General features: G+C 60.6%; 1 protein-coding gene across 2 annotated transcripts in view; it reads left to right on the forward strand.

Moving 5' to 3' along the window:
• The window catches only part of LOC102457791 (rho GTPase-activating protein 39-like), a 64,707-nt gene that overhangs the window by 14,654 nt on the left and 22,162 nt on the right, over positions 1-27,891 (forward strand). For both annotated transcript variants that reach the window (XM_075901473.1, XM_075901474.1), the window contains exons 2-3: positions 10,130-10,465; positions 24,673-25,933. In XM_075901473.1, the coding sequence (XP_075757588.1) occupies positions 10,130-10,465; positions 24,673-25,933 (1,597 nt within the window). The remainder of the gene's footprint in view (positions 1-10,129; positions 10,466-24,672; positions 25,934-27,891) is intronic.

The following is a 27,891-nucleotide window of genomic DNA, read 5'->3' on the forward strand; positions in this document are numbered from 1 at the left end:
GCAAATGAAGCCCAGGATATTTAAATCCCGGGCTTCATTTGCAACTTCGAATGACTACATTAACCACCCTAGTTCGAACTAGGGTGGTAGTCTAGACATACCCTTGGAGATCGGGAGAGATCCTGGATGACTTAAAAGAGGCAAATGTAGTGCCCATCTTTAAAAAAGGGAAGAAGGACAATCCAGGGAACTACAGACCAGTCAGCCTTTCCTCAGTCCCTGGAAACATCACTTTGATGTTTTGAAGCATTTTGAAAAGGGGAAAATGATCAGGAATAATCAACATGGATTCACCCAAGGGCAAGTCATTCTTGACCAACCTGATTATCTTCTATGATGAGGGAACTGGCTCCATGGACACGGGAAAGTCAATGGATGTGACATACCTTGAGTTTAGCAAAGCTTTTGATACAGTCTCCCATAATAGTCTTGCCAGCAAGTTAAGGAAGTATGGGTTGGATAAATGGATTGTAAGATGGATAGAAAGATGGATAGAAGGTCGGGCCCAGTGGGTAGTGATCAACGGTTCGATGTCTGGTTGGTGGTCGGTTTCTAGCAGAGTGCCCCAAGGATTGGTTCTAGGGCCGGTTTTGTTCAACATCTTTATTAATGACCTGGCTGAGGGAATGGATTGCATCCTCAGCAAGTTCGCAGATGACTCTAAGCTGGGGGGAGAGGTAGATACATTGGAGGGCAGGGATAAGGTCCAGAGTGACCTAAACAGATTAGAGGATTGGGCTAAAAGAAATCTGATGAGGTTCAACAAGGACAAGTGCAGAGTCCTGCCCTTGGGACGGAAGAATCCCAAGCATTGGTACAGGCTGGGGACCGAATGGCTAAGCAGCAGTTCTGCAGAAAAGGACCTGGGGGTTACAGTGGATGAGAAGCTGGATAGGAGTCAACAGGGCGCCCTTGTAGCCAGGAGGGCTAATGGCATATTACGTTGCATTAGGAGGAACATTTCCAGCAGATCTAGAGAAGTGATTATTCCCCTTTACTCGGTTCTGGTGAGGTCACATCTCTAGTATTGCTTTCAATTCTGCACCCCCACCACCCCACTCCACCATTACAGAAAGGATCTGGATGTAATGGAGAAAGACCAGCAGAGGGCAACAAAAATTATTAGGGGGCTGGAGCACATGACCTACAAGGAGGGGCTGAGGGATTTGGGCTTATTTAATCTACAGAAGAGAAGGGGAGAGGGGATTTGAGAGCAGCCTTCAACTCCCTGAAAGGGGGGTTGCAAAGGGGCTGGAGAGAGGCTGTTCTCAGTGGGGGCAGATGGCAGAACAGGGAGCAATGGGCTCAAATTGCAGGTGGGGAGGTCTAGGTTGGACATTAGGAAAAACTCTTTCCCTAGGTGGGTGGGGAAGTGCTGGGATGGGTTCCCTAGGGAAGTAGTGGAGTCTCCATCCCTAGAGGTGTTTAAGTCCTGGCTTGACATAAGAACGGCCGTACTGGGTCAGACCAAAGGTCCATCTAGCCCAGTAGCCTGTCTACCGACAGTGGCCAACACCAGGTGCCCCAGAGAGGGTGGACCGAAGACAATGATCAAGCGATTTGTCTCCTGCCATCCCTCTCCAGCCTCTGACAAACAGAGGCCAAGGACACCATTTTATTCCCTGGCTAATAGCCTTTTATGGACCTTACCTCCATGAATTTATCCAGCTTCAATTTAAACTCTATTATAGTCCTAGCCTTCACAGCCTCCTCTGGCAAGGAGTTCCACAGGTTGACTACACGCTGTGTGAAGAACTTTCTTTTATTAGTTTTAAACCTGCTACCCATTAATTTCATTTGGTGTCCTCTAGTTCTTCTATTATGGGAACTAAAATAACTTTTCTTTATCAGCCCTCTCCACACCATTCATGATTTTATAGACCTCTATCATATCCCCCCTCAGTCTCCTCTTTTCTAAACTGAAAAGTCCCAGTCACTTTAACCTCTCCTCATATGGGACCCGTTCCAAACCCCTAATCATTTTAGTTGCCCTTTTCTGAACCCTTTCCAAGGCCAAAATATCTTTTTTGAGGTGAGGAAACCACATCTGTACACAGTATTCAAGATGTGGGCGTACCATAGTTTTATACAGGGGCAGTAAGATATTCTGGGTCTTATTTTCTATCCCTTTCCTAATAATTCCTAGCATCCTATTTGCCTTTTTGACCGCCGCTGCACACTGCGTGGAAGTTTTCAGAGAACTGTCCACGATAACTCCAAGATCTCTTTCCTGATTTGTCGTAGCCAAATTAGCCCCCATCATACTGTACGTATAGTTGGGGTTATTTTTCCCGATGTGCATTACTTTACACTTATCCATATTAAATTTAATTTGCCATTTTGTTGCCCAATCACTCAGTTTGGTGAGATCTTCTTGGAGTCCCTCACAATCTGCTTCTGTCTTGACTATCCTAAAGAGTTCTGTATCATCTGCAAACTTTACTACCTCACTGCTTACCCCTTTCTCCAGATCATTTATGAATAAGTTGAAAAGGATCGGTCCCAGGACTGACCCTTGGGGGACACCACTAGTTACCCCTCTCCAATCTGAAAATTTACCATTTATTCCTACTCTTTTTTTCCTGTCTTTTAACCAGTTTTCAATCCAAGAAAGGACCTTCCCTCTTATCCCATGGCCATGTAATTTACAGAAGAGCCTTTGGTGAGGGACCTTGTCAAAGGCTTTCTGAAAATCTTAGTATACTATATCTACTGGATCCCCCTTGTCTGCATGTTTGTTAACCCCTTCAGAAAACTCTAACAGATTAGTAAGACAGGATTTCCCTTTACAGAAACCATGTTGACTTTTGTCCAACAAATTATGTTCTTCTACATGCTTCACAATTTTATTCTTTACTATTGTTTCGACTAATTTGCCCAGTACTGAAGTTAGACTTACCGATCTGTAATTGCCAGGATCGCCTCTAGAGCCCTTTTTAAATATTGGTGTCACGTTGGCTACCTTCCAGTCATTAGGTATGGAAGCCGATTTAAAAGATAGGTTACAAACCACAGATAATAGCTCAGCAATTTCCCATTTAAGTTCTTTTAGAACCCTTGGATGAATGCCATCCGGTCCCGGAGATTTGTTAACATTAAGTTTTTCTATTTGTTCCAAAACCTCCTCTAATGACACTTCAATCCGGGACAGTTCCTCAGATTCATCACCCACAAAGGACGGTGCAGATTCAGGAATCTCCCCAACGTCCTCAGCTGTGAAGACTGAAGCAAAGAAATCATTTAGTTTCTCCGCAATGGCTTTATCGTCCTTGATTGCTCTTTTTATAGCTCAATCATCTAGGGGACCCACAGGTTTTTTAGCAGGCTTCCTGCTTCTAATGTACTTAAAAAACATTTTGTTATTTCTTTTTGAGTTTTTGGCTAGCTGTTCCTCAAAATCTTTTTTTGCTTTTCTTATTACATGTTTACACTTGATTTGACAGTGTTTATGTTCCTTTCTATTTATCTCACTAGGGGTGTGTCTAGACTACATGCCTCCTTCGACGGAGGCATGTAGATTAGCCAGATCGGAAGAGGGAAATGAAGCCGCGATTAAAATAATCGCGGCTTCATTTAAATTTAAATGGCTGCCCCGATCTGCCGATCAGCTGTTTGTCGGCAGATCGGGGGAGTCTGGACGCGATGCCCCGACAAAGAAGCCTTTCTTCATCGACACAGGTAAGCCTGGTTTCACGAGGCTTACCTGTGTCGATGAAGAAAGGCTTCTTTGTCGGGGCATCGCGTCCAGACTCCCCCGATCTGCCGACAAACAGCTGATCGGCAGATCGGGGCAGCCATTTAAATTTAAATGAAGCCGCGATTATTTTAATCGCGGCTTCATTTCCCTCTTCCGATCTGGCTAATCTACATGCCTCCGTCGAAGGAGGCATGTAGTCTAGACACACCCTAGGATTGGACTTCCACTTCTGTTCTTATGTTCTTACGTTATGTTCTTATGTTGTTATGAGGCTCGGGTGAGGTGGTGCTGTCAGAGGGTGGAATATTTCCCAGGGAGCGTCCTGTCACTGCGTGTCGCCGTGACGGTCGGTTCCAAACTGTGAGTGGCGTTGATGGAGCCGTGCGGATGGGTGAGTTCTGGGCCCAGGAAACATGGAACATTACAACGGCCAGACTGGCTCAGCCCAGTGTCCTGTCTCTGGCAGTGGCTGTGCCTGGTGCCCCAGAAGGGATGTCAGCATGTAGACGACTAAGCCTGGGCTCATCGGTTAGTCCTGTCCAGTACAAGCATCCCCCACCCCCCAGTATCAGAGGCAGCAGCTGGTCTGTGCAGGGAGCTGGTTTTTAAACGGGCTCCTCTCGTGGCCCAGGTCCTCTGGCCACCCTGCACTGCTGCCTCTGATTGGCTGCGGTTCCACAACTGTTCAGGTACTCGCTGTCTAACATCCCTAGTCCAGAGGAGTGAACAGAAGAGGCAATTTCCTGAGAGATCCTTTCCCTGTTGTCCTCCCTCAGCCTGGGGTAGTAAGAGGCATATGGTCACTTGGAGCATGGCTCTGTCTCCCTGCCCATCTTGTCTGCTAGCCACAGAGGGACCCGTCCATCATGAATTTCTCACTCTTGGCCTTCATAACATCGTCCTTGGGGAAGGTCTTTTGGTCTCCTTTACCCTCCTGTTCGGCCTCGGCAGCATTGGTTTCATGGGCCGTGCAGCTTGCAAGCCTCTCTTGTTCCTTTGCATTTCTGTGGAACCAGCAGCCGCCTCTTCCATGGTTCAGACGTGAAATGTTCCATGTAATTACACTGTGGTCACTGTCACCAAGGGTTCCGCTAGCTTCACCTCTTGGACCAGAGCCTGTGCTCCCCCGGACTGACCCACGAAGTGCGTTTCCAGGACTAGCTGCACCCGGAAGCAGCCATTGAATGGTGTCTTTCCCTGCCTGGAGTCCCTCGCTGGAGCAGATCTGGGCCCCATTCTGTGGCAGTGCTGCACGACTTGGTGGCCCCTCGTGGCATGTTGGTACTGCCCATTGATTGCCCACGCTGCTGTGTGGAGCTCCTCGGTGCAGAGCACAGGCCAATCTTCTGAAGGGCTGGAGCAGCCGCGCCAGGTCTTTCCCCTGCTCCCCAGCACCCGTGCTGGCTGCTGCCTGAGGGAGGCTGTCGGGTGCAGTGCTAGGTGAAGCCAGTGGAGAGCTTTGTGCTTGACGCGTCAGAGGGGAGGCCTGAGAGAGGCGGCAGCCGCAGTCTGGGTGTGAGACCTAGGTGAGGGCTGCCCTGCGTTCTGACAGTGGCCTTTGGCTGGAGATGTGCTGGAAGGACCATTGTGCCGTTCCATGCTCTGGCAGAGGCTGGGCAGTGGGTTTTGTGGGAGGCTCTTTGGAAAAGAACTGGGTCAGTCCATGGAGGACGGGCCGGTCACTGTCTATTGGCCAGGCTGGGTGGGGAGGGTGCCCTAGTGTCCGCTTGCCAGAGGCTGGGAATGGGCGACCGGGGAGGGGTCACGTGAGGATTTCCAGTTCTGTTCCCTCCCTCTGGGGCATCTGGCACTGGCCACTGTGGGCAGACAGGCCACTGGGCTGGATGGGCCGTCGCTCTGGCCGTTCCGATCAGCCGTTCCGATGTTCTTAAGGGTTTTCCATCTCCACAGAGTGCTGACGTCACGTGCATGGAGACCCGGGTGGCCGGTGTGTTTGGAGGGTTAGTAACTGCCTGCGCGCGCATTAGAGATGTGAATGGGGAACCGGTTAGCCAGTTACCTGGTGAGTATCACCCTCGCTGGAGCAGGAGCTGGAAACCCTTGCATGGGGCTGCTGCCTCCCTCCCCCCAAGGGGAAGCTGGCCACAGCAGCCCCACGCGCGGGGAGGCTGGGAGCTGCTGGTTCCTGCCGCTGGCCCTCCTACGTTTTAGCCAGTTAACTGACTAACCGTCCCTAGGGTGTGTAATATTCATGTCCCATCGATACCCGTGAGCGCCGGTGGGCAGTGGCGTTCTTACCAGCGTGGGTTAATTCGGAGAAGGAAGTTGAAAGGAGGCTCGTGTCTGCTGCAGTGGGACTGGGCGTCTGTAGGGCCCGCACGGAAGGGGCGTCAGAAGGAGAGCCGTGGTGCTGGAGAGACCGGTGGTCTGAGCTGATCAGCAGAGGTGCGATGCTGAGCCAGAGGGTCCAGGCTGCGCTGCGTGTTCTTTGCCATTTAGTCTTTTGTCCGGCAATAACCCTGGAGGACAGGCTGGTTCTTCTCGGGGCCCTGCTGTCCCATAACTGACGCTGCCGAGATGCAGCCGGGAAGCTGTCCCAGCTGCAGCGGAGCGTCCGGGCTGTTAATAACCCGTCTCTGCAGGTGGGCAGCGGCCTCGCTTGGGGCCAGGATCACTGCACATCAGGCTGGACAGGAGATCCAGTGGCATCCTGCAGTGGCATCCGGGGGAGCTGAGCTGGGGCATGGGTTAGGAAGCCCAGTCTGCTTCTGGCCAACAGTGCAAGCGCCTAGGGCTCACCAGCCCCTCCCCGGAGGCAGGGAAGGGGAAGGCTTTCGGCTGGTTTGAGAGAAGAGACCTGCCATTGCCCACAAGAGGGTCTAGTGCGACCCCAGACACCTGGGTTCCCAGGCAGCCCAGCGCTGCCGACTGGCCCCTTGCTCAGCACGTGGCTCAGTTGAAGCCGTTTGGCACCCGGCGAGTGCCGTGGAAAGCCGTGGTGCCAGAGCGCATCTCCGAACCTTAGAGGCAGGAAGCCCTCAAGGGCTCCCCTGGCCAGGATTTCCGAATCTCGGCGTGTCCAACCCGTGGGACAGACGCCCCAGAGCTCCCCTGCCGCCTTGGAGAGCGGGCCCTGGCTCTTGTCATGGAACTCTGGCGAGGTCCCGATGGGCCGGAGCCCCTTGGGTGGCTGGCTGGGCCCACGCTTTGCTGGTAGCTCTGGCAGCCGTAGCGCTTAACGAGAACACGGGGCTCAGTTTTGCTGAACGAGCGTGCTGGAAAGAAGGCGCTTCCCTAGCAGCTTGATTCTTCCCAGGTCCTGAGCGTGCAGATCCTCTTGTCCCGGGCCGTGGCTTCTGGCTTGGGTCCAGGGCTTCCACGCAGAGGCAGACTCCAGCCCCCTGGACCAGCCACAGGAACCACAGAGTTGAACTGGCCTAGGTAGCACAATGGGCATGTAAGGAAGGGACTGGAGCTCTTTGCCCCCCGGTTCGTCCTGCACACGGGCTCACACCTACAGACCCAGCGCCAGCAGGGGAGGGGGAATCAGGGGAAGCATCAGAGGAGTCGGCATTGACACGACTACAGTGCGATTGGTCAAACGGGAACTAGATACATTCATGGAGGGTAGGTTCAGCATACTTATTAGCTAGGCTGGGCAGGGATGGGGACCCTGGCCTCTGTGTGTCAGAGACTGGGAATGGGCGACGGGGTGATCCCTGGATCCTTCCCGGTTCTGTTCGCTCCCTCTGGGGCACCTGGCCTTGGCTGCTGTCAGCAGACAGGACACAGGGCTAGATGGGCCTTTGGGGTGACCCTGTCTGGCCCTTCTTATGGGAACTGAGTTGCTAATGGCCATAGGTATCTGCCCATGCAGGGGTAAAGGTGTCCCTGCTTCTACTGCTGAGTGTGTTCAAATAGAAAAGCACAGAGTACTGAGTCAGACTGGCTGAAGGTGCTTCCAAGCGGGGGTATAAAATCCTGGTAAATAAGTTACCTGGTTAACCTATTTAAGGGGAGCAGGCAGGGGGCAGCTGCAGCAGCCCCCACTGATTAACTGGAACCAGTAAGTTAACTGGTTAACTTTTCACATCCCTACTTCCAAGAAGGCAGAGCAGAGTGTGGCAGAGAAGTCTTTGACACTTGCAATAAAATGAAAATGAAGAGAACTTGTCTGCAACCGTCCTGTTCTCAGGAGAAACAGCTATCCTACATTTCCACAACACCTCGTCATGAACCACCATTGGCCCCTGTGTGTTTGCCTGAAACCCAGAGTAATTTCTCGTTTCCCACGGTCTCTCGGGAAGGTTGACTCTACACTTGCAGCCAGCTACCCGCAAATGTTTCAATTTGTACTGAGCATGAAGCAGTGTAAGCTAGAAACTACCAAGCCCACCATAAGTTTTACAGACTAGGAGAGGAAAGAGAGGCTCTAAACTTGTCCAGATGTACAAGGCAGCGCGATGTACCGTCACCGTCTCTCTGGATCTATTTAATGACACAGAACTGGAACCCACAAGGCCAATAGAAGTGTGGTCTTAAAAGGTCTTTGAAGCAGGATGCAGGTAATCAAGTCGTTGAGATAATGTCCTTTCTGGTTGAAATGGCAAGAAACTGTTTTTTCTTTGTGATTCTTGAAAGAGAATTCTCTGAACTGTCATTCATGCTTAAATTCGACACTTTACGCCTAAGTTTAAACAAAGACATTAATTATCTAATCCATTACAAAGATAGCTTGCCCAATTATCACCTCTAATATAATTAGTTCACAGACATTTACCTTCCCCCCCACCCATCCCCTTTCGGTTGTGAAATGTGATTTGTCCTTTTCATGTGTGTTCATTTTTTTTAATTGTATCCTTTAGTATATGTGGTTGTGACAATTTTCTTCCACTATTTGATCTGAGGAAGTGGGTCTGGCCCACGAAAGCTCATCATCTAATAAACCATCTTGTTAGTCTTTAAAGTGCTACAGAGTCCTGTATTTTGTTTCAGCTACACCAGACTAACATGGCTACATTTCTATCACTTTCCTTGGTGTGGACACTTGAGACTTTCAAGGGCGCATCTGCATTTGTTCCTACTTAATTGTTGTAACAAATCAGACAGGAACAGCTGCGACCCGAGAGATTGCCTGAAGAGTGAGAGAGATTGGCACATTGTGAGTTACCTTTGATGCATTTAACCACCAGAATCTTGTGGACGTTGCTGGTGGAGAAATAGCCAGGTCCTTCCCCAGCTGCAGAACAGCAGCTCGTCTGTGTTGTCAAGAGGCTCTGTGTCTTGGCTTATCAATGACTGGCAGGCTTTACGCTGCATGAGACAGAAGGCCATTGTTTCACTAATGCCATGTGTTTAAAAGGGACACTGCCTCAGATGCATAACTTTCCATTCTTGCTCTGAGACGCTCTGGGATTTCTGTCTCTCTTTGCGGGGTCCTCCTCTGAAAACAGCTGGCGCCTCTAAGACGGCCAGGTTGTGTCAGTTACACGCGCAGTGATTGTGTGGCTGAGTCCCCGCTCGCCACTGTCATCTCAGTAACTCAAGGTCCGTCTCCCTTGCAGTGAGACGCCTGCCACTGGCCGCCAGCTGGCTGAGGCTTGTGGGGCGAGGGTGGGGCAGAGCTTAGGCTGGGGCTGCAGTTGGAGCTCTGGGATCCTCCCACCTCAGCAGCTCCTAGAGCCGGCTCCAGCCCACAGCCGAACAGCCAGCAATGCGGCAGCTCTTAGCCCACGTGCAGCGACCCAGAGGCAGCTGGCAGCAGGTTTAGCTGCACTGGAGAAAGGCTCAGTCTGTCCCCTGGCACCCACTGCCGTCCCCTGCAGCTTCCCGCCGGCTCCCCAGGCGTGTTCTCTAGCAGGAGGAGATGGGCGCTGGGCTGGTGGCTCCTGCACTCAGCTGGGCTCAGGTGCAAGTCCGGGCTTGGGTGAACGGTACTTCCTCTTCCCTGCCCGGCACGTGGGGCTGTGTGACTTCTCCTCTGGCTGGAGGAAGCGCTGCCAACTCCCCTTCCCCCTGTACAGAGAGCTGCTCCCCCATCCACCCAGAGACACCCCTCACCTGGATCCCCACCCCACACCCCTGCTGAGCCCCATTACTGTTGCACCCAGACCCCCAACAAGCCCCCCATACTTAGATCCCCCATTCAGCTGCCTGTGCGACATTTCATCAGTAACTGACGCCCTCGGATTTTACATCCGGACTTGGCCCCCGAACAGTGGGGCTAGCCTCCCCTCCCGGGGTTCGGAAGAGGCAGCTGTTCTGGGTGTGGGTGGAGGAAAAGCCCTCGAACCAGTCCTGCCCTCTGAGCACGGAGCAGTACGAGGAGCCCCAAGGCCAATCCCTCGTGTGGCAGGCACAGGCACAGGCACAGGCCCTCTGCAGTGGGGTCTGAACCACCGGTGCGGGAGTGAGCGGGCGGCCGCCCCGTGACCCGGCCCAGCCTGACTCTGCTTTCCTTTGCTCCTGCAGCTCGGACTGGGTGGAGCTGCTGGAGCCCCGCTCCGGGGAGCGAATGTACGTCAACCTGGCCACCGGGGAGTGCGGCTGGGAGCCCCCGCCCGAGCGCCGGGTCCGCCAGGCCGACCACACGCAGTGGTGGGAGCTCTTCGACCCAAACAGCAGCCGCTTCTACTACTACAACGCCACCTCCCGGCAGACGGTCTGGCACCGGCCCCAGGGCTGCGACATCGTGCCGCTGGCCCAGCTGCAGGCCAGGAAAGGCGCAGGGGGAAGCAGCCCCAGCCACAGGGCCCTGCCACAGGAGGGCGCGAGGAGCGGTGCAGAGAGGAGGCCAGACCCGGGAAGGTAGGAGTCCTGTGCTGCCCCGGAGCGAGGGCCCCGCCTGGGGAGAGGGCCGGCCAGCTGGCAGGGCTGCAAGGCCGGGGTTGGGTCTGAGGGGAGCGCGGGGGAATCCTTTGCTCCCCTTGTGGGGCACCTGGCTGCCCAGGGGAGCAGCTGCCAGGAAACACTGAGCTGGTCGCAGCTGCCAGCTCCTGGGCCGGGGGCCGGGCGGGACCTAACCTGAGGGCCAAGCCGCTTGGGGGCTGGCAGGTCGCTTTCCTGCCGCCTGCCCAGGCCCTGCTCACAGCCTAGGGGCTGCCAGGGAGCAGGGCAGAGGTCACAGGCACAAGCCGGGGGGCTAGTAAGTTTCCTTCACTCCCAGGAACCCGTTTGGTGACAGGCAAGTTGGTTTCCTGTGGGGATCTGGCCAGTTCTCGCCCTGCGTCCCCCGGCCCGGCCCTGCGTCCCCCGGCCCGGCCCTGCGCCCCACGGCCCGGCCCTGCGTCCCCCGGCCCGGCCCTGCGTCCCCCGGCCCGGCCCTGCGTCCCCCGGCCCGGCCCTGCGCCCCACGGCCCGGCCCTGCGTCCCCCGGCCCGGCCCTGCGTCCCCCGGCCCGGCCCTGCGTCCCCCGGCCCGGCCCTGCGTCCCCCGGCCCGGCCCTGCGTCCCACAGCCCGGCCCTGCGCCCCACTTCCTGGCCCTGCGTCCCCCGGCCCGGCCCTGCGTCCCTCTGCCCGGCCCTGCGTCCCACAGCCCGGCCCTGCGTCCCTCTGCCCGGCCCTGCGTCCCACAGCCCGTCTCCCTGCTGTGCACCTGGTGCTCCTCACACACTGGGCGGGAGGAGACTGCCAAGGAGGCATGGCCGGCATGGCTCTTGGGCCCTGTGCTCGGGAGCGTGGAGAGACAGGCGGGCAAGTCCCCGCTTGCGAAGCAAGTCCTCTAGGACGTCTGGAGTGGCACTGGGAGCAGAGCCATGTCTCCTGACTCCTGGCTCAGTGTCATTCCCATCGGCAGGCACAGGGCCGGCCTGGCAGGGTGTCCCCTCCCTGGGTGGCTGCACTAGCGGGTGGCGGCCGCACCATGTGGCAGGACATGCAGGGGAGGGAGCGGATATGGTCCAAGGGGCTTTTCCCTGCAAAATCCGGGACTTTTCCGTGAGCCGTGGGGTCGGCAGAGCTGGCAGTGCTGTCCCAGGTCCTCACAATCAGCCAGCCGGGCGCTTGGTCAGGGCCAGGGTTCCCCCCAAGATTTTCCACCCATGAGCGGAGTGAGAGAGCTGTGTCTGGTGCACCGGTATTGAGGGCGCGGGCGCCTGCTGGGACCCAGGGTCTTAACAAATCGAAGTATCTTCTCAACCTCTCCCTCTGCTGCCGTGTCTCCCCCCCCCCGTCTGCTCCCCTGGAGCCCATCTCTCACCTCCTGTGCTGTCCTGGCTCCTGTCCTTCTCACGCCCCTCAGCCCTCCTGGGACCTGCCCCTCCTCCCCATCCTCCTTGACCCCTGCACCTGCCCTTCCCTTCCCCCTGTGCCCACCCCCCTTCCTAATCCCCTCTCCTAGCCCCTCTCTCTCCCCTCTGGCCACCCCTCTTCTCCGGGCACCCAGTGACACCGTCCCTCCCCTCCCTGTGTTTGCCCATCTGCTTCACCCCCACAATCCCCCGGGACCTGCACCTTCCCTTAGCCCTGCACCCTCCAGGTGCCTCCCCCTTCCCTCACTGTCCCTGCCCTCCCGACACCTGCCCCCCTTGCCCTCTTCCTCCTTGCTGCCCACCCCCTCACCACCCTCTGCCCCAGTTCGCCTCACGCCCCTCTCCACCCTCACACACGACTTTCCTCGTGCCCATCTCTCTTCTCTGGACACCCACTGCTCCCCTCTTCTCTTCCTCCCCATTGGCCCTCGTCTCCTCTCCCAGCATCACCCTGTCCCCTCCCCTTTGCACCTCCACTGATAACTTCCCTCCCCCTCCTCTCCTGCCCTTTTCCTCATTGTCTCCTCTTGCTCTCCCCCCCCCCACCCCGGCATTTGTCTCTCTTCTACCCTGCCCCTTGGTGCCTTCCCTTTTCTTCTCATGCCCTGGGCCCCTCCTGTCCCCTCAGCACAAGCCCCTTCCTCTCCTCACCCCCCTTCTCCTTGGCTACGTTTACACGGGCATGATTTTCCGGAAATGCTTTTAACGGAAAAGTTTTCCGTTAAAAGCATTTTTGGAAAAGCGCGTCTAGATTGGCAGGACGCTCTTCCGGAAAAGCACTTTTTCTGGAAACGCGTCCATGGCCAATGTAGACGCGCTTTTCCACAAAAAAGCCCTGATAGTCATTTTCACGATCGGGGCTTTTTTGCAGAAAACACTGCTGTGCTATCTACACTGGCCCTTTTCTGGAACAGTTTTCCAGAAAAAGACTTTTGCCCGAACGGGAGCAGCATAGTTTTTCCGGAAAAGCACTGATGATTTTACATTAGATCGTCAGTGCTTTTCCAGAAATTCAAGCGGCCAGTGTAGTCAGCTGGCAAGTTTTTCCGGAAAAGCAGCTGATTTTCCAGAATAACTTGCCAGTGTAGACACAGCCCTTAGGTCTCCCCCTGCCCCTTCCCTCACTTTCTGCCTTCGACGTGGGAAGCAGTTTGTGGGGTTGGAGCTGGGCTGTGACACTATTTTCAGTACTGTGGTCCCCAGCCCCTGCTGCTCCTGGGGAGACTGCGTGCCGGGACTGGAGCAGAGGCTTCCCTGGGTGCTATTTTCAGTACCACGGTCCCAGTCTCTGTGGGTGGCCCCGGCTCCAGCTGGAGTAAAGCAGCAGCCGCACAAGCCCCATTCCAGCTGGGGCAGTCTCAGCGCACGTGCGCTGGCACCAGGTGGAGCAAAAGGGCAGCTGACCACTGCCAGGAACCCACCAGGCTGCCAGCTGCTGCCACCCCCACCACTCACCCTCCGTTCCAGCAGGAAGGGGAATGGTGAATGCTGCTGTGCAGCTCTTAAAATGACATGGGCGGTCCTAACATTTGTAGTGCGCGGCCGCGCAGGCACATAGCTCAGAGGAAATGCTGCTCAGGGCCTTGCCTAAAACCGCATTTCCTGGGGCAAAACTCCTGTTGTGTCCTGCCTAGACTGAAATCACTGGGCCAAAAGCTGGGGACTCGGCGCTAGCCCTCCTAAACACGCGGGCTGCACAGTCTGGCTGGCTCTGCTGGCCAGCTCGCCAGCACCTTCCTCTCTCACGCCCAGCTCTGGGGCAAGGCCAGTGGGCGTGGGCCTCTTGCAGCCCAGCCAAGCCAAGCACAAGGGTGGCCTTGTTTCCCATTTCAGCTGCTCTGGGGTGTCTGGCCCCTTCCACTGAGCCAGCCCTTCCCCTTCTCTTTCATTGCCTTGGAGTAGCCTAGGGCAGGGCTCTGTGCTGTTGTGGGGCAGCCATGGGGAAGTGCTGCAGCTCTGATGGGGGCTGCGGCTCAGGGACCTTCTGCTGATCCCCAGGCGTGGCCCCGATGGAGAGTCTCTGGCGCTGCCCTCCTGGCGACGGCTGATGGTCCGACGGGGGAGCTAGCAGCCTGCACAAAGCCTGCTGAAAGGTGCCCCAACCCTCCGGGCCAGGCTGCACTCCAGAGCCAGCTGCTCTCGGCATGCAGAGAGCAGGCTGGCCCCGGCTGCCCCTCGCCTCTGCGCTGCAGCTGCCTTGGGTCTGTGGCTGGGCACTTTGCAGGTCTCGTGTGCATCCGGTGAGCAGGGCTCTGGGCCCAAAGCCCCTCGAGAAGGGGCCCTCTCCTGTGCTGCAGACCCCCTGGCTCTGCTGAGAGTCACTCACTCAGGGCTGCAGAGCCCAGCCGGAGTCCAGGGAGCCGCGCTGGAAGGGCCGGACGCTGGCCTCCGGCAGGCGGGTTCCAGGAGAGGGACGTCCCTGTGTCCCAGGCAGTGACGTGCGCCTGCCCCTCCTTGGGACCGCACCCCGGGGAAGCAGCGTCTGGGGCTCCAGAGTAGGCACTGGGGGGAGGCTAGGAAAGGCCTGGCCAGTGTCCTGCAAGGGGGCCGCCCAGGGCCGCACTGCACGTGGGCACAGACTGGACGTTGCCGTGTGAGCCCTGGGCCGGAGCTCGCCGCAGGCCCTGGCCCCAGTGGCCAGGAGGATTCCCTGCAAATGCCACACGGCTCAGGAGCAGCCGGCCTGGTGCTGGCCCAAGCCCGGTGCTGCTGGCAGACGCAGCCCGTGCCCAGCTGGCATTGCCTGGCACCCCGCCGGCGCGGAGCCTCTCAAGCAATTGCCAGCGTGACCCAGAGCCGCCCGCGCTCCCGCCGGACACCACACAAGCGTCTTCGCCCTGCGCCCTCGCAAGAGCCCTGGGATGCGCTGCTGGCGGTCGCGTGCGGCACCAGAGACATATTTGCACCCAAGAGAGTGAGGCCTTGTCCCCCAGAAACAGCGCAGGGGGTTGCTCGGCTTCCCTGCTGCCCTCTGCCCTGCATGTGGCTACGTGGGTCTCAGCGAGCCCGGTGAGTTCTCCTTGTCCAGCCCAGCTCCGGTCGGGGCCCCGAGCCTGCCCAGCTGCCCCCGCGTCCCTGCGAGGAGCAGCTCGGCCAGCAAAGCCAAGTAGGAGCCACGCTGGCGGCAAGGGGCCTGGAGGAGGAGACAGCGCTGGGCCCCAGGCGGCTGCAGTCAGGTGCAGGGGCTGCACATGGGCTCCACTGCCCGGCGCGGGGAAGGCTGGAGGGGGCCTGTCTCCGCCACTTCCCTCACTGCCCAGGGAGGGGGCTGAGGGAGAGGAGAGACCCGGGGCCAGGACTTACACCCTGAGAGGGTGAGGCTGCCCTGGAGGGAGCCAGGCGGCCGGAGGGCTCTGCCCCAGGGGTGAGCGTGAGCTGTGTCGGGCTCCAGCAGCCTGGCAGGAGCGGGAGGCCGGTGCTGAGCAGGAGGAAGGCAGGGCTGCCTCTGGAGAGGCCCCAGCAGGGGCTGGGGTGGCTCTGCCACAGAAGGAAACGCTGCCCAGGCCACGGGGAGCCGCCCCCTCCGGCTGGCACCGCAGTGACTCGTCCTGCACGCAGGGGAGACGGAACTCTGGCTGGGCGCTGCCCCCGGCCCGGGGGGGTGCCTGTTGGGGGCGTTGGGTTGTTCTCACCCCTAGTGAGCTCTCAGCTTGCCAGGCCCCCGCCCTGCCTCCTGGGGCGCCCAGCCTGGGGAGCTCAGACCCAGAGGGGCACAGCTGGGCCTGACGAGCCTCCGGACCGCTCACTGGGCGGGGTCGTCCCGCTAATGAAGTCCAGCTCCCAGGGCCCTGCCAGCCCCGCACCTCTGGGATTCTCCGACTCTCCCAAGCTCCGGAGCCAGGGCAATTCCTGGGCCAGGGAGTCGTTTGAGACGTAAACACCCACCGAGCCCCGACGTCAGCGAGTCCCCTCGGGGGGACGTTGTTGGGAGGGTTGAGCGGGGTGCCATGCACAAGCCTTTCTCCCACAAACACCGCTGGCACCAAACAGGCACACCTAAAACAACCGTTGAATATTGAAAAGCCAGCTTTCTAAATTGCATGCGAGACACCCCCTCCCCCGCGCCATGCTAGGCCTCCGCGGTCGGCGGGCTCAGCTCGTCCTGGCGCGAGACTCCCCCTCGCTCCGCGGTCGGCGGGTTCAGCTCGTCCTGGCACGAGACTCCCCCTCGCTCCGCGGCCGGCGGGCTCAGCTCCTCCTGGCGCGAGACTCCCCCTCGCTCCGCGGCCGGCGGGCTCAGCTCGTCCTGGCGCGAGACTCCCCCTCGCTCCGCGGTCGGCGGGTTCAGCTCGTCCTGGCACGAGACTCCCCCTCGCTCCGCGGCCGGCGGGCTCAGCTCGTCCTGGCGCGAGACTCCCCCTCGCTCCGCGGTCGGCGGGTTCAGCTCGTCCTGGCACGAGACTCCCCCTCGCTCCGCGGCCGGCGGGCTCAGCTCGTCCTGGCGCGAGACTCCCCCTCGCTCCGCGGCCGGCGGGCTCAGCTCGTCCTGGCGCGAGACTCCCCCTCGCTCCGCGGCCGGCGGGCTCAGCTCGTCCTGGCACGAGACTCCCCCTCGCTCCGCGGTCGGCGGGTTCAGCTCGTCCTGGCGCGAGACTCCCCCTCGCTCCGCGGCCGGCGGGTTCAGCTCGTCCTGGCACGAGACTCCCCCTCGCTCCGCGGCCGGCGGGCTCAGCTCGTCCTGGCGCGAGACTCCCCCTCGCTCCGCGGTCGGCGGGCTCTGCTCCTCCTGGCGCGAGACTCCCCCTCACTCCGCGGCCGGCGGGCTCAGCTCGTCCTGGCGCGAGACTCCCCCTCGCTCCGCGGCCGGCGGGCTCTGCTCCTTCTGGCGCGAGACTCCCCCTCGCTCCGCGGCCGGCGGGCTCAGCTCCTCCTGGCGCGAGACTCCCCCTCGCTCCGCGGCCGGCGGGCTCAGCTCCTCCTGGCGCGAGACTCCCCCTCGCTCCGCGGCCGGCGGGCTCAGCTCGTCCTGGCGCGAGACTCCCCCTCGCTCCGCGGCCGGCGGGCTCAGCTCCTTCTGGCGCGAGACTCCCCCTCGCTCCGCGGCCGGCGGGCTCAGCTCGTCCTGGCGCGAGACTCCCCCTCGCTCCGCGGCCGGCGGGCTCTGCTCCTTCTGGCGCGAGACTCCCCCTCGCTCCGCGGCCGGCGGGCTCAGCTCCTCCTGGCGCGAGACTCCCCCTCGCTCCGCGGCCGGCGGGCTCAACTCGCATGCCGTGCACAAGAGCCGGCGCGCTGGATGTGTCGGCCTGCTGCAAACGGAGGGAGCACGCCAGGCGGGGCTGGCAGTGTCGGCGGGAAGAGGCAGGCCGGCGTAGGGATGTCGGAGCGGCACCGTTTAACCGGGCAGTCGACGAGCAGGAGCAGGGTGCGGACGTGAGCCATTGGCTCTAGAACTGGCGTCAGGCTCTGGCGGCTCTGTGCTCGCTGGGGGCTCCGCGTGGCTGAGGCAGGCACTGAAGGCTCGTGAGAGCCCCGGGGAGCCCGTAAGCTGCATCCCCAGAGGCAGACAGGGAGAAACGTGGCTACTGGCGAGGGGCCAGGGCCGTCGTGGGGGGGGGGGGGGGTGTTACCCGGGGACCTGGCGATTTCAAAGGGCCCGGGGCTCCGGCCACCCCCACTTTTACTGTGGTCACAGCGGTGGCTGGAGCTGCAGGCCCTTTCAATACAACCAGAGCCCCGTGCGCCAGTCCCAGTGCTGAGGACGGGCTGGGGGAGCCACGCGCTCTGCCCCTCTGCCCAAGGCCCTGTTCCTTCCGGGGCCTGGAGTCGTGGCCCCCACAGTGGCCAGGGCCTGGCAAAGCCTGTGGCCCGCCCTGCAGGGGGCGTTTCTGCCTGTCATCAAGTAGGCAAATGGGAAGGCTCTGGGATGAGCAAGCGCCTCCAGATCTACCTCCCCCCCAGGCCCGGCGGGTCTCGGGGCCGGACAGCGCAGCCCAGGGCCTGTGAAACGCCGCGTGCTTCCCGCTCAGTCCCTCTCTCACCAAGGGTATGTCTACACTACCCCGCTAGTTCGAACTAGCGGGGTAATGTATGCATACCGCACTTGCTAATGAAGCCCGGGATTTGAATTTCCCGGGCTTCATTAGCATAAGCGGGGAGCCGCCATTTTTAAATCCCCGCTGCTTCGAACCCCGTGTAGCGCGGCTACACGGGGCTCGAACTAGGTAGTTCGGACAAGGGTGCCTATTCCGAACTACCGGTACACCTCGTTTCACGAGGAGTACCGGTAGTTCGGAATAGGACCCTAGTCCGAACTACCTAGTTCGAGCCCCGTGTAGCCGCGCTACACGGGGTTCGAAGCAGCGGGGATTTAAAAATGGCGGCTCCCCGCTTATGCTAATGAAGCCCGGGAAATTCAAATCCCGGGCTTCATTAGCAAGTGCGGTATGCCTACATTACCCCGCTAGTTCGAACTAGCGGGGTAGTGTAGACATACCCCAAGAGCCCAGCAGCCCGCCCTGCGGGGGCCACGAGGGGCTGGGTGTGGCAGCACGCGGATGCAGCGCTTCCTTTACAGTCGATGCCCCTTGGCCACGTGCCACGGGCCCGCTCTGCTTCGGTGGGTGGAACCGCTGGGGTCGTGGGAGCAAAGTCCTTCCCGTTTCCGATGCCCTCACGTTTCCGGGGAGCCGGGGGCAGGGCGGGGGGCCCCACAGAAGGGGTCCCTGTAGAAGCACAGACCCATGGCTCCTGCCCTGCCACTGTGGCTAGCAGGACGCTGCTCCCGGGTCAGACACGCGCCCCTCTGCCGGGCAGCGGGAAAGTGAACCCGGATTCCTGGGAGGACGAGTGAGCCCCTGGCCTCGCTTACAGCTGGGGGGCGCTGGGCAGGGGTGGGGAAATCCCCCAACTCAGCCTCCCCAGCCCCTGCCAGGCGTCGACAGCTGGAGGACGGCGGCGGAACCTACGGAGAACGTTTCTGCCTCTGGCTTCCGTGGAAAAGCCTTGAGATGAGCTCGGCTGCAGGAAGGGACGCGGCCGGTAGCCTCGGCCCCCGCGGTCCCAGGGAGCTGGCTCAGGGCTGGGCCCAACGGCCCAGAGCCCCGTGGCAGGAGGCTGCTCTGTGACCGTCCCAGGCCAAGGGCAGCCCCTCTCAGACCCAGGCCAGGCGCTTTCTGGAGCAGCCCTGTGGCTCGGCCGGCTCCCGCCCACACCGGATGCAGCCGGCTGTGTTCTGAGCCAGGGCTTCCTCTTCCCTGGAAAAACAACCCAACATGCAGCTCAGCCCAGATAACTGGGGACTGGTCCGGGCTGCAGCACTGCGCGTGGCAGCAGCCTCCTGCTCAGCGCTCCGGCTGCAGGGCCACCCCCGCCCCTGCCCGGCTCCGGAATCCAGAGACCCCGGCCTGGGGACACTGCCACAGCTCAGCTGTTGGCGTCTGCCACTCGCCCGGCTCCGACGCTGCTGAGCCCCTGGCCCTGGGCGGGTCGGGTAGCCTGCAACCCAGCCTGGCAGGGCACCGGGAAGCCTCAGCCCTGCCCCACATGGCGCCCGGGGCAGGGTTTCCAGCAGCGGGCTCTGCCCAGGCCCAGCCGACCCCGAACTGAGCTGGGCAGTGCGGCTCTTTGCATGGGCTCGCTGCGCTTCCCTCGGCGTCCTCCTGCAGCTACCAGGGCTCATCAGCTTCCTGGCCCTGCTTGTCCCAGACTCACACAAAGGGCAGCTGGTTCCCCTCCCCCCGCAGCTCCCTCAGAAACTGTTGCTGCCTCCTGGCTCTAGCGGGTTGGTCTGGGAGGGTCTTTGCACTTCCTGCACTGCAGGCTGCCTGGGTGCGTGTGCACGGGGTGTTTGGGGGTGTGTGCAGGGTGTATAAGGGTGTGCGTGCAGGGTTTGTGTGCGTGTGATGAGGGTATGGGGTGCACACGGCATGTGTGGGTGCATGCGGTGAGGGTACGTGTGGGCTGTGCATGGTGATGGTGCATGGGTGCACACAGCCTGTGGGGGTGCAGGATTTGTGTGCACTGTGATGGTGCATGCAGGGTTTGTGTACATGGTGATGGTGCGTGGTGGTCATGCAGGGTTTGAGTGCATGACAATGGTGCCTGCAGAGTTTGTGTGCACGGTGATGGTGTGTGCAGGGTTCGTGTGCACGGTGATGGTGTGGGCAGGGTTCATGTGCGCGGCGATGGTGTGTGCAGGGTTCGTGTGCGTGGCGATGGTGTGTGCAGGGTTCGTGTGCGTGGCGATGGTGTGTGCAGGGTTCGTGTGCGTGGCGATGGTGTGTGCAGGGTTCTTGTGCGCGGCGAGGGTGTGTGCAGGGTTCGTGTGCGTGGCGATGGTGTGGGCAGGGTTCGTGTGCGCGGCAGTGGTGTGGGCAGGGTTCGTGTGCGCGGCAGTGATGCGGGCAGGGTTTGTGTGCGCGGCGGTGGTGCGGGCAGGGTTTGTGTGTGTGGCGATGGTGCGGGCAGGGTTCGTGTGCGCGGCAGTGATGCGGGCAGGGTTTGTGTGCGCGGCGGTGGTGTGTGCAGGGTTCGTGTGCGCGGCGGTGGTGCGGGCAGGGTTTGTGTGCGCGGCGGTGGTGCGGGCAGGGTTTGTGTGCGCGGCGGTGGTGCGGGCAGGGTTTGTGTGCGCGGCGGTGGTGCGGGCAGGGTTCGTGTGCGCGGCGGTGGCGTGGGCAGGGTTCGTGTGTGCGGCAGTGGTGTGGGCAGGGTTCGTATGCGCGGCAGTGGTGCGGGCAGGGTTCGTGTGCGTGGCGATGGTGCGGGCAGGGTTCGTGTGCGCGGCAGTGGTGTGGGCAGGGTTCGTGTGCGTGGCGATGGTGCGGGCAGGGTTCGTGTGCGCGGCGGTGGCGTGGGCAGGGTTCGTGTGCGCGGCGGTGGCGTGGGCAGGGTTCGTGTGTGCGGCGGTGGCGTGGGCAGGGTTCGTGTGCGTGGCGATGGTGCGGGCAGGGTTCGTGTGCGCGGCGGTGGCGTGGGCAGGGTTCGTGTGCGCGGCAGTGGTGCGGGCAGGGTTCGTGTGCGCGGCGGTGGCGTGGGCAGGGTTCGTGTGCGCGGCGGTGGTGTGGGCAGGGTTCGTGTGCGCGGCGGTGGCGTGGGCAGGGTTCGTGTGCGCGGCGGTGGCGTGGGCAGGGTTCGTGTGCGCGGCGGTGGCGTGGGCAGGGTTCGTGTGCGCGGCGGTGGCGTGGGCAGGGTTCGTGTGCGCAGCGGTGGCGTGGGCAGGGTTCGTGTGCGCGGCGATGGTGTGGGCAGGGTTCGTGTGCGCGGCGGTGGCGTGGGCAGGGTTCGTGTGCGCGGCGGTGGCGTGGGCAGGGTTCGTGTGCGTGGCGATGGTGCGGGTAGGGTTCGTGTGCGCGGCGGTGGCGTGGGCAGGGTTCGTGTGCGTGGCGATGGTGCGGGCAGGGTTCGTGTGTGCGGCGGTGGCGTGGGCAGGGTTCGTGTGCGTGGCGGTGGTGCGGGCAGGGTTCGTGTGCGTGGCAGTGGTGCGGGCAGGGTTCGTGTGCGCGGCGGTGGTGTGGGCAGGGTTCGTGTGCGCGGCGGTGGTGCGGGCAGGGTTCGTGTGCGCGGCGGTGGTGCGGGCAGGGTTCGTGTGCGCGGCGGTGGTGCGTGCAGGGTTCGTGCTCCTGGGGCTCGTGGCACAGCGAGGGAGAGCGGGAACACGTCACAGCCTGGCAGCTCAGCACAGGGCCCTAGAAGGAGCTCAGGCTAGTAAGCCCAACCCCCTACTCAAGCCAGGCCTTGAAAACCTCCAGGGATGGAGATTCCACCCCTCCCTGGGGATCCCATCCCGTGCTGCACCCCCCCTCCTCGGGAAGTAGTTTGTCCTAATCGCCAACACATTGAGCCCATTGCGCCTCGTTCTGCCATCCGCCCCCCCGAGAACAGCCTCAGAGGGGAGACAGACTCAACCGGAGTCCAGCGGCGCCTTAAAGACCAGCCCCTTTCTTTGGGCTGCAGTGGCAGCTTCACTTTGGCAGGAATTTACAGCTACAGCCAGCTACGGGAGCCTTCAAGCACGATGGGGAGAGTGTGCTCACGAGGCTAGTCAGGCAGGGTGGGTCCTCACACCGCGAGGGGCGTGGTATGTCCCTGCTCACGAGGCTAGTCAGGCAGGGTGGGTCCTCACACCGCGAGGGGCATGGTATGTCCCTGCTCACGAGGCTAGTCAGGCAGGGTGGGTCCTCACACCGCGAGGGGCGTGGTATGTCCCTGCTCATGAGGCTAGTCAGGCAGGGTGGGTCCTCACACCGCGAGGGGCGTGGTATGTCCCTGCTCAGGAGGCTAGTCAGGCAGGGTGGGTCCTCACACCGCGAGGGGCGTGGTATGTCCCTGCTCAGGAGGCTAGTCAGGCAGGGTGGGTCCTCACACCGCGAGGGGCGTGGTATGTCCCTGCTCAGGAGGCTAGTCAGGCAGGGTGGACGTGGCCCACTCCCACCAGTCGAGGAGAAGGTAAGATACCCATCCTAGAGGATCAAAATTACTGTTTGTAATGAGCTGGCCAGTCCCCGTCGCGGTTCAGAGCCAGGCTGTTGGGGCCAAGCTTGCACATGGATTCTAGCTCAGCAGTTCTGTGCTGCCTTCTGTTTCTGGAGGTGTTTGCACAATTTTCAGGTGTGTTACTGACTATCCCGGGTGTGTTACTGACTGTTGACTTGCTCTCCTGTTGGGTTTTGGATGTTACCGTTCTTGATGTCTGATTGGTGTCTGTCTGTTCCTTGGCACGAGACTGTCTGGTGTGGCCAGTCCACATGGCTGAGGAACACTGCCAGCCCTTGAGGACAGCTGTCATTCTAGTGCACGTGCAGGCGATGAGCCCTTGAGGGTGTACTGGTGAGATCCTGTGATGGTGTTGCTTGTGTAGCTCTATGGACAGACCTAGCAAGGGGGTTTGTTGCAGGGGGAGGTTCCTGGGTGAGCGTTTCTGTGGCGGGGTAATGAGTTGGGGGCTGTCTGTTGGGGAGGACCGGCCTGGCTGCCGAGGCCTGTGAGAGCGAGGGATGGTTGTCTAGGACGGGTTGTAGGTCCTTGTGCTGTGTTGGAGAGGCTTTAGCTGGGGGCTGTAGGCCAGTGGCATTCTGTGACTTTCTTTGTTGGGTCTGTCCTGTAGTAGGTGACTCCTGGGTACCTGCCTGGCTCTGTCATTCTGTTTCTCCACTTCCCCAGGCGAGTGTTGTTGTTTTAACAACCTGTGATAGAGACCCTGTCGGCGTTTGTCGTTGGCTGTGGGATTGGAGCAAATCTGGTTGTGTTTTAGGGCTTGGCTGTAGACAATGGATCATGCGATGAGCGTTCCCTATAAACTGTGTACTTCCGCAGCTTCTCAGGAGAAATTCAAATGCCACCCAGCTGATTAGCAGAGCACCCACAGGCAGGTTGGTTGTTTCTATCGGGGATGCCCATTCACGCATGGCTCAGTGCACATAAAAGAATTTATTCTGCACATGGATGGAAAAGATTAAAGGAACATTGTGTGTGATGTGTCCTGGATGGAGCTAGAGGCATGTAGGTCAGAATGTTGGTCAGTAGGTTTCCAGTGTAGTGTGACCATCTCTTACTTGCCCTGTGGTTCCAGGAAGTGGATGTCTTATGTGGTCTAGTGCAGGCTGAGGTTGATGGTGGGGTGGAAGTTGTTGAAATCCTGGTGGAATTCTTCCAGGGTCTCCTTCCTGGGGGTCCGTATGCTGAAGCTGTTGTCGGTGTAGTGCAAGGAGAGGGGTGGCGCTAGGGGATGGGAGCTGAGGAAGTGTTGTTCTAGGTCAGCCAGAAGCATGTTGGAGAACTGTGGGGCCATGTGGGTTCCCAGAACGGTGCTGCTGACCTGAAAGTATAGATCATCCCCAAATTGGACATGGTTGTGAAAGAGCACAAAGTCCCAGAGCTCAGCAGCCAGCTAGGCTGGGACATCTTCGGGGATACGGTTCCTGGCGGCTTGTCGTCCATCCTCGTGTGGAATGTCGGTGCAGAGTTTCTGTCCACGGACTAGGATGGTATTCCTGGAAGATTGCCAGTTTGTAGTTTCCTCAGGAAGTCTGTGGTGTCTCAAAGGTAGCTGGTAGTGTAGGGCCTGAGGAGAGAGTCTGTATGGCCAGTCAGTCCTGCTGTGAGTGCCAGTGCCTGAGGTCCAGCCACTCTGCATCCTCTCTGGAACCCGTCTTCCGGGAGCTGAGGCTGCTCTCAAATCCCCGCTCGTTCTTCTGCAGTCTAAGCAAACCCAGATCCCTCGGCCTCTCCTCATAGGTCACGTGCTCCAGCCTCCTAATCATTTTTGTGCCTTCTGCTGGACCCTCTTCAATGCGTCCACATCCTTTCTGTAGTGGGGGGCCCAGAACTGGACACAACACTCCAGATGTGGCCGCACCAGAGCCGAATAATCACTTCTCTAGACCTGCTGGCAATGCTCCTCCTAATGCACCCTAATGTGCCATTAGCCTTCTTGGCTACAAGGACACCCTGTTGACTCCTATCCAGCTTCTCATCCACTGGAACCCCCAGCTCCTTTTCTGCAGAACTGCAAGTTAGCCAGTCGGTCCCCAGCCAGTAACAATGCTTGGGATTCTTCCGTCCCAAGTGCAGGACTCTGCACTTCTCCTTGTTGAACCTCATCAGCCTTCTTGTGGCCCAATCCTGCAATTTGTCTAGGTCACTCTGGACCCTATACCTGCCCTCCAAAGTCTCCCATCTTCTCCCAGCTTAGTGTCATCCGCAAACTTGCTGAGGGTGCAATCCATCCACCCTAACCCTAACCCCCCCCCCCCCCGATCTGAGTTGTGCTCATTTGCACAAACACTCTGATGACCTTAAGTAATCCCTGTGTGTTTCTCTGCCTCCAGGGACACGCCGACTTGCTGGCAGCCTGCACCAGGCACGAGAGCGGCCATGCTGGTCAAAGTGAACGGTGTCAGACACGTACAGGAGTCCCAGAGTCCTGCAGAAGCCACCGGCCAGAACCCTCTGCTGTCCAGCCCCGTCCAACATGCCCCGGCCCAGAGACCAGCTGCCGCCAAGCCGGCCCCTCCGGCCGAGACCTCGGTGCAGGTTAAAGAGACAGAAGCGGGCGGGCTCTGTGGGGTACGGGGGAGTGGCGCTCCTTGCCACGTGCCACCACAGAGCGAAACGGGGACCCCGCAGCCTGCCTCTCGCAAGCAGGCGTCTCCAGCGCCCATCTACGACGAGCCCTCGCTGGACTCCCCAGTCTATGACGAGCCTCCCGTGGATATGGACACTGGACATGCGGCATCTCCACAAGTATCACCAAGCAATAGCATCCGTAAGCTGCTCCAGCCAGCCCGATTACTGCAGCGCCCAGGGCAGCCACAGCAGCCCCACGCTGGGAAAAGGCCTGGGCCAAACCTTTCCAGCACCGAGTACAGCCCTGCTGGGAGGGAGTACATTAAACACATGGTCAATGTGGAGCATTCAGCCAAACTGCTTCCCGGCTCGGGGGCGGGGGCCGAGAGCCGGGCTAAGCCACAGCCTGCGCTGCTTTCTTCCGACAGCGTCAGGCAGTCCTGCCGGGCCCTGGAAGCCAATGCTCTGAAGCACCTGGAGGCCCAGCGAAGCCGCCAGAGCAGCCCCCCGGCTCAGGAGTACCCGACTGCTGTAAGTCAGCAGGATTCCGGCTACTCCACCGGCCCCTCGCCGAGCTTGCGGAAGAGGAGGGGGCGGAGACTGGGGGCAGGCCAGGGCAGACCTGGCTCTGTGGGCAGCAGCAGTGAGCTCAGTGCTTTGAACGAGAAGTTGCTGGCAGAGATGCGCGCCGTGGTGGGGAAATCGGCAGCCTGCAGGGGAAGCAAAGCAAGCCTAGAGCCCAGCCTGGTGGAAGGCCCCCCCCCGCCAGGCAGCAGCAAGGTCCGGTTTCAGTCAGACCCCCTGAAGCCAGGTGCCCTCCAGCGCTCCAGGGACGACGTGACATCGAGCAGCCGGTCCCTGTTCAGACCGGGACTGGAGAGGAGGGAGAGCTGCTCGAACGACCTGGCGCCGCAGCAGGATGTCGGGAGGTCCAAGAGGGCCTATGAGAAAACAGACTCTTTGGAAAAGAATGGGGTGAACCAAACAAGTTTGGCTTCAGATGCGGCGCGAGCATCATCTCAGGTACGTCCCGGTGGCTACTGCACTTAGATCGCCGGTGCTGGCTCTAGCCCAAGTGCACGGGGCTGCCTGCTGGCGGGTCTGTACCTGGGCGCTGGTGCTGGGAGAGTAAACCACCCTCTGCAGGGCAGCTTGGGAAGTGGAGGATCCTGTTTCAAAGCAATAGGTGGGAATTAAGGAAGGCAAAGCAGATTTGGACCAGTTGTGTCACCCTGAATGTGGCTGCTTGACTTGATTTCCTGGTTTGTATTGTGGTGTCCTGGGCCAGGGCCATTGGGCTCTGTTTTGTGCAAATCCAGAAGAGCAATGGGTCCCGCCCCCAGGAGCAGGCAGGCCAAGACACGTGGGAACAGGGGCTATCTACTGGCAAGTGCAAGGAAACAGAGATGATCTTGGTTAGCATCGTGGGCAGCAGCCTGAGCCCGTGTGGTGCCCAGCTGCTAGCAGGTGCTCTGTGAGCCTCATGGCCAGGGCGGGATTCGCTGGGGGCATGGAGGGTGCGGACAGGGCAGCAGTGGAGGAGGCAGGAAGTGGCGGAGGGGTTCAGAGCTGACATCTTGCGACGGTGGTGGCTGGAAGCCCCGGGCCCATTGAATCGCTGGGTCCCTTTGCCCACGTGGGCAGATGGTTGTGAGTGGAGGAGTGAAGACCGTGCACCAGTGTTGATGTGGCCGTGGCTTGGAGGCTGCGGGAGCCGAGGGGAAGCGCACGCAGCCCAGAAACCCGCCTAGCCTGGAAGGCTGCCGCCAGCCTGGGCATGAGGCTGAGCTGGCCCAAGCCCTGCCCGGGTGCAGTGATGTGGCTCCTGCAGGGGCACGGAGGGTCTGTGGGTCGTGCAGTGGGGAGGAGGCGCTTGGAAGGGTGTGCACTGGCTGTGGGGCACCGAGGAGCAGGGGGTGCGAGTGCCTTGCCTAGGCTGCGGCGGGTGCGGTGTCGGAGCTGGGCACGAGGGGAGGACAGGGGCTTGCAGGAGGATGGAAGAATCCACGTGGCTCCATGGAGGCCTGGCCAGTGCCGGCGAGCAGGGCTGGTGAGGCCGGGGGTAGGGACTGGGCCCTGGCTGGCTCGCCTGACCATTGCTGGGAACGGGCTCCAGCTGCAGGGCTGCCGCAGCGGGGCAGAGGGCACTGGGAGCAGGGCTCCGGTGCGGAGCCGAGGGGGCGGGCGGAACTGCGGGGCGATAAGGAGCCCGGAGCCCAGCCCTGCTCCCCTTGCTGCAGCACAGCAGGGCTGGGAGCAGCATTCGGAGCACGGAGGGGTGGGGCAGGAGCTGTGCTCCTGCTATCAGGGTGCCCCATGGGCCAGCTGGCCAGAGAAATTCTGGCTCCCCAGTGAGTGGGGGCTGGCCGAGGAGCCGGGGCTGGGCTGTGGGTGGGGGCTGGGCTGGCAGCCAGGAGCGGGGGCTGGGCGAGGAGCTGGGAGTGGGGGCTGGGCAGGGCTTGAGCAAGGTGCCAGGGGTGGGGCTGGGCTGCAGCCAGGAGTGGGGGCTGGGTGAGGAGCTAGGGGTGGGGGCTGGGCTGGCAGCCAGGAGCAGGGGCTGGGCGAGGAGCTGGGAGTGGGGGTAGGGCAGGGCTTGAGCGAGGTACCAGGGGTGGGGCTTGGCGAGGAGCGGGAGCTGGGAGCGGGGGCGGGGCGAGGAGTGGGGCTGGGCGAGGAGCGGGGCTGGGCGAGGAGCGGGGCTGGGCGAGGAGCGGGGGCTGGCAGCCGGGAGCGGGGGCTGGGCGAGGAGCGGGGGCTGGGCGAGGAGTGGGGGCTGGCAGCCGGGAGTGGGGGCTGGGCGAGGAGCGGGGGCTGGGCGAGGAGTGGGGGCTGGGAGCGGGGGTGGGGTGAGGAGCGGGGCTGGGCGAGGAGTGGGGGCTGGCAGCTGGGAGCGGGGGTGGGGTGAGGAGCGGGACTGGGCGAGGAGCGGGGGCTGGCAGCCAGGAGCGGGGGCTGGGCGAGGAGCGGGGGCTGGGCAAGGA

Source organism: Pelodiscus sinensis, chromosome 18, assembly GCF_049634645.1.
Source record: "Pelodiscus sinensis isolate JC-2024 chromosome 18, ASM4963464v1, whole genome shotgun sequence".
NCBI lineage: Eukaryota > Metazoa > Chordata > Testudines > Trionychidae > Pelodiscus > Pelodiscus sinensis.